Source organism: Myotis davidii, unplaced genomic scaffold, assembly GCF_000327345.1.
Source record: "Myotis davidii unplaced genomic scaffold, ASM32734v1 scaffold401, whole genome shotgun sequence".
Taxonomy (NCBI): domain Eukaryota; kingdom Metazoa; phylum Chordata; class Mammalia; order Chiroptera; family Vespertilionidae; genus Myotis; species Myotis davidii.
This window is the reverse complement of record NW_006291020.1, coordinates 239,737-245,377: the sequence shown is the minus strand read 5'-3', so window position 1 is coordinate 245,377 and position 5,641 is coordinate 239,737. Positions and strand designations below refer to the sequence as shown.

The window sequence follows — 5,641 nt, the reverse complement described above, 5'->3', positions numbered from 1 at the left end:
GCTCCCCTCGAGTTCCAACCGAGCCCAGACAGTCCTGCCTCTCCCGTTTGAATCTGCGTCCCCAGCGACTCACCCGGATCTGGAGCTCAAAGTCCACGACTCCCTCCCAATTGTAAACACTCGCGCCCTCCGCGCCGCCAGCCCCGCTCCGCGCGCACTCGGTACCTGAGAATTTCACTTCAGCACTGCGGCCCCTCTGAGTCTGGATATAATATTCTCTTTACTCCTAGTTGTAGAATTTCCACTCAGCCAGCCCGCCTGTGTTTCTGGATGTTGTGGGTCCCTGGTTCAAGCTTAATTTGAATTGGTTGTTCAAGGCGGCAATCTCCGGCGTTAACCTATGCTGCCATCTTCGGTTCTCCCCCAGGAATTCTTAATCCTGTGATTTAATTTTATATGAAAATGTAACTATTTAAATAACGAATCAGCTACTGGATGAGAAATATAGGGAGCAGTTCAGCTACACTGACGATCTCCCAACTAAAGTCAATGCATCAATTCTTATGCACCTTAGACTGAAATTACATCCCCCCCCTGCCCCCCGCACGCCCAGTGCTTGTCCACACATCCTCACATTGCTGGGTCTTTTTCCACTTTTCAGTTTAAATGTCATTTAAAAAAATACATATTTTTAAAATTGATTTTAGAGAGGAAGGGAAAGGGAGAGAGAGATAAACATCAATGATGAGAGTCATTGATTGACTGCCTCCTGTATGCCCCACATTGGGGATGGAGCCTGCAATCCGGGCATGTGCCGTGACTGTGAATCAAACTGTGACCTTCTAGTTCATAGGTCGATGCTCAACCACTGAGCCACACCGGCCAGGCTTAAATGTCATTTTCCCCCCAAGAGGCTTCACCTGGCCACACAGCCTACAATTCTCTTCTAGTATTCATCAACAGAGTACCAAGTTATTTAGTTTTTCACTTTACCCCATTGGCAATTAAATATTTATTTGTACCTTTTATCTTGGTTTCTTGGTCTCCGTTGATCAAGTTGGAGATGAGGCAAGAGAAGACACTATGAGCTTCTCATTTAAATTACAAACTTTTCCTGCATCTTTGGGCGCCTCACCCCATCTATCATAGGGCTGGGTAGTGCCTCCCCTGCAGGATCTTGTCACGATAAAACTAGGTGGTGTGGTTGTAAGATCAGAAGCAAAAAATATAATAGATGTGAAGGTTCGAAGGCTTGAGCTCAAGTCTAAGCTTTGGTACTCACTGTCATTGGATAGCTCTCTTAATTCTTCTAGGCCTGAGTCTCTTCATCTGCAAAATGCAGGACCAGCCTGAATGGCTGCCAGTTTGTCCCTTGGGCACACAGTGGCATCTGTGATGGGCGTGCTGGCATGGAAACATGCCCCGCACAAGCGCCACAGGAAAACTGGTGAAAAAAATTCCCCACTGACATGTGTTCATGTGTTTGACTTTTAGGAAGACGTCCAGCCAAGGACCCATCCAGGTGAGTCTCTGCTTCCTCTTTCTGCACGGACAGTGTAGAAAGATCTATTTTATAAAAGTTAAATGGTCCTCTCTCAGGAGCTTTTTTCATATTAAAATACAGATATATTTTACTAACTTCAGAGAGGAAGGAAGAGGGGGAGAGAAATAGAAATATCAATGATGAGAGAGAATCATTGATTCGCCGCCTCCTGCACACCCCACACTGGGGATCGAGCCAGGCATGTGCCCTGACCGGGAATTGAACCGTGATCTCCTGGTTCATAGGTCAATGCTCAACCACTGAGCCACGGCAGCCGAACCATATTTTTATTATATCCAAAACTTCCACCACACAGTTCCCTCACTGATAACTTGGATAATTCATTTGCTCCTCCTCTTCTTTTATATATTAACAAATTAATTTAAATCCTTTCATCTTCCTAATGTACCGCCTTCACTAAATCTGTAGAATAAGAAAGCTACATTACTTTGACTCACTCGATGCATTCGTTCAGTCAGTTCACCCATATCTGAGGGTCTGCAAATCATTCCATCGAGTGCTGAAAGGCCTGAAAATATATACAAATTTTGAGAGTCGTGAAGTATCATAGACAAATATACATTTCTGTAACACAGGCCAGCGAGTAGTGAACATACTGAAAATCTTCATGATAAAGTTCTTTAGGAGTTTAGAAGAGGGAAAGGTTTTTAGAACGCTTTCCTCTGGGGATATCAATATGTACTTGATGTGTGCTATAGTGTGTTATTGTTTATGCCAACAAAAAAGAGGTGTGTGTCCCTCCCCTCCTAAATCAGAGTAGCATGTACACCCCAAAACAATCATCTTATTTTCTTTCCTCAAGACCCTTGTTCTGCTAGAACATGCTTTCCATGTCGAGGAGTCAATATTTCTCCATTTGGTACCTACTGAGCACCCGTAAGGTGAAAGGCACTATACCGGGTGTGGGCAATGCCACAGTGAGCCAGTCAGCGGGGACCTTACACTTCTGGAATGTACGCCCAGAGATACTCTGCCAAGTCTCACTTGGCCCCTGGACTGGGCTGTGGCTTCTACCATACAGCTGTGCGGATTGCTGGTTTCCCCAGAAATCACTATTCTACTTAGAACTCTTCCCTCTCATTCAGTGTCTTCCTCACAATCTCAGATGGCGGTGTCTGGAATGCTAGCGCAGACGGATAGCACGTGTTTCTGTGTTTGCAGGAGCCCTCCCAGCCCTCCACCCCGAGAATTCACCTACGTGAACGCAACGGCTCTAGTGCAGCAGCAGCCGATATATGAAAATGGTGAGGTTTCCCCATCACCTGGGCCAAGGCAGGTAGAGCGAGCCAGGGAAGCGGTCACGGGGTCATGTCTGCTGGTCCAACCTGGCCCTGCTGTGCTCTGGCCACCTCCCCAAGTAGACGGACCACCCGTCTTTGGGGCTGAGAAGCGGGGTGTCTGAAGCAGCTTAAATGGCAGGAAGAAGGGACTGTGTCCTAACGCCTCCTTTCCCCTCAGTGAATGTTGTCAGTGGAGGTGAGGTTTACTCCCTGGTGTACCATATGCAACAGGAGCGGCGATCAGCGGCAGGTAAGACACGAGGGAGCGCATTTTCCTCTGACTTTTGTCTGCCTGGAACCGAGAGAGGGTTGTGTATAGCTGTGCTCTTTTGTGTGCTCGCTTCTGCCTGTGGTGCTGACTACGCATCGCTGTGCCTCTCTGAGGGCCGGCCTTTGGCCTGGAGCCGGCCTCGAGGAGAACCCGGTGCCTGACGGTGGAGTGCACACCTCACTCTGCAGTCAGGTGCAAGCCCTGGAGAGGTGGCTTCTGCTTTTCTCCGTGAGGAGCCCTATGCACTCCCTGCAGCACCGGACACAGCCGTCCAGTGGCTACTGTTGTCCTACCTGGTACACGGTGGGCCCAGAAATGCTGGCGGATGTAAATGCCAGGAGGGACCTACTTATCCTCCCACCCCCAGGCTGTTACTTTTTCTCTGCATACTAAGGGAAGTGTATTTGTGATAGGCAGAAAAGTGAGCCAAAAATAGTAAGAGAAATAAATCCATGGGCGATAGACCGGAGAGGAAGAAGCCTTTATTAAAACTAACTTAGTGAAGGACTGTAAGTGTAAGTACAACCTCATAGCACGCACCCTTTTCTTCACAGTACCATCCCTGAGGACACAGACGCAGGATAAGGTGAGTTGAAATTCCTCCAGGCTCTTTCTTCTGGGGTCTGGTTGTCATACTTTTAAAATGATGGCCACTAAGGAAAAATGAAAGATCCCATGGTCTATCTTCTCTTTTGTCTTCTTACACAGTGGGGAGAAAAACATTCAGTCATAACAACGAAGTGTCACTGTAGAAGGACATTTGGGAGGCTTGCGTATACATGTATTTTGACCATGGACATATGGGTGACTTGGGACTAAACTGTAGTATTTACCCGGTCTAAAATTTTTATTTAAAAATCTTTGCACTGAAATACTGTTAAGCTGTACATATATAACTTTGTGCCTGTAAGGTTAACTAAACAATACATCTACATCTATAAAAGGCTAATATGCAAAGTGTCCCCTCCGGAGTGTAACTGAGAGACTGGGAGTTCAATTGCTCACTATAACATGTGCTGACCACCAGGGGGCAGCATGGAATGAGGGGAGGCCCCGGCCGGCAGACAAAAGGCCCCTATCAGCCCTAATTGCTGGCCAGGACCCTACCTGTGCATGTATTTCATGCACCGGGCCTCTAGTAGAAATATAAATTAATAAGCTAAACCGTGATGTTTATAATTAAAGATAGGTAATTTCTAAACTTTGAACAATTCATAACATCCTTGATGATACAAAAATGCTCTCATAAATTGCAGAAATACTGATTCTTCATGGATGCAGGGCCAGAAGGTGCTTTGTAATTTTGTTAAGTGTGGTGTGACAGTCAAATGTCTCAGGACAGAATTCAAGTCCTTGGTAAACCCCTGGGCGGCACGGTACCTTTAGTTTATGAATACCAAATTCTGGCATTTAAAAAAACCTGACAGCCCCTGGGACTCCCTGGCCATGGCCCGTAAGAATGAGAGAAGGCCTCGTATGTTTGGATCAGTGTGCAGGTCATTGGTACACCTTTGCAGCCCACCAGTGGTTGCAGACCCTCTGAAACGGCTGCCCCAGGGCCACAGTCTTCCAGTAACTTCTAATTCACGGGCTGCACGGTGCACCATGCCTTTAGCTGCTTGGGAAAGAGAACTGGTGGGAGGCACGCTCTCCCTGTGTTCCCTGCTCTGGCCTGACCCCTGTGCCTGTGTTTCTAGGACCCCTCAGCCCTCTACTCGGGAGTGAAAACCGCAAGCATTTCAGACGATGACTACGAGGATGCTATTTAAGTCATGGAAGACCTTGCTCTTTACAAAGCACCTGTGACCCAGGCCCCAGAACCAGTGCGTCCTTCAGAGATCTGGGGACTCCGCTGTCCAGTAGCCTCACCCAGGGGAATGCCCTCCACGAGACGATTTCCACCTCCACTGGAAGGCAAAGTCGGCTCAAGCCCCGAACAGACCACCCCAGAGACCGACCCCTCATGAATGAAGAAAGGGGAAGGCCTCTGCTACCAGAACCTGATGCTTGTGGTTCTTTCAGACCCGGGTCAAAGTGTGCTCTAACTTCTTTTTCTAAGAGGAAACAGGACAGGATAAAAGTACTTAGGACTTTGGGGTCGAGGGAAAGCGGGGCTTAGGGTGCACAAAACCCCAGGTTAGTGATCTTGTGGGACTTCACCATACAGAGCCGTGTCCATCATGGGGTTCAGGTGCCTTTTCTGCTCAGACGGTACTGACCACTCACATCAATCTTCCTGTTTCTCCATAAAATATGTGACTCGTCGCATTTGAAGTCACTGTTACCACACCAGAATTAAAGCAATGTTACCTAAGACATCACTGCAGTTATGCTCCATGTTAGCGTATTTTGTATGTACGAGCCCATCTGGATTGGTAGTGAGATACATTTGTGTTGTCACACATCCAGTGTTCTGCCTTTGCTGCAGCTCCAGGAGCTTTGTGAATATAATTTTTTATTCACAAATGTTGTGAAAACACGTGATAATAGGATTTGGAGTTTGTATTTTAATTTTATAAGTCAATCATTTGCTAACACTTACAAATCTAAACAATATAAAGCATAAAATGTAAAAAATTAAAGTCT

The 5,641-nt window shown here is 46.9% G+C and overlaps 1 protein-coding gene across 1 annotated transcript in view; it reads left to right on the top strand.

Annotated features, from left to right (window-relative positions):
• Window positions 1-4,824, top strand: part of LOC102759106 (Fc receptor-like protein 1) — a 14,891-nt gene extending 10,067 nt beyond the window's left edge. The window contains exons 6-10 of the mRNA XM_015564261.1: window positions 1,435-1,462; window positions 2,666-2,748; window positions 2,963-3,092; window positions 3,244-3,382; window positions 4,753-4,824. Coding sequence (XP_015419747.1) covers window positions 1,435-1,462; window positions 2,666-2,748; window positions 2,963-3,092; window positions 3,244-3,382; window positions 4,753-4,824 — 452 coding nt within the window. The remainder of the gene's footprint in view (window positions 1-1,434; window positions 1,463-2,665; window positions 2,749-2,962; window positions 3,093-3,243; window positions 3,383-4,752) is intronic.
• The last annotated feature ends 817 nt before the right edge of the window (window positions 4,825-5,641 follow it).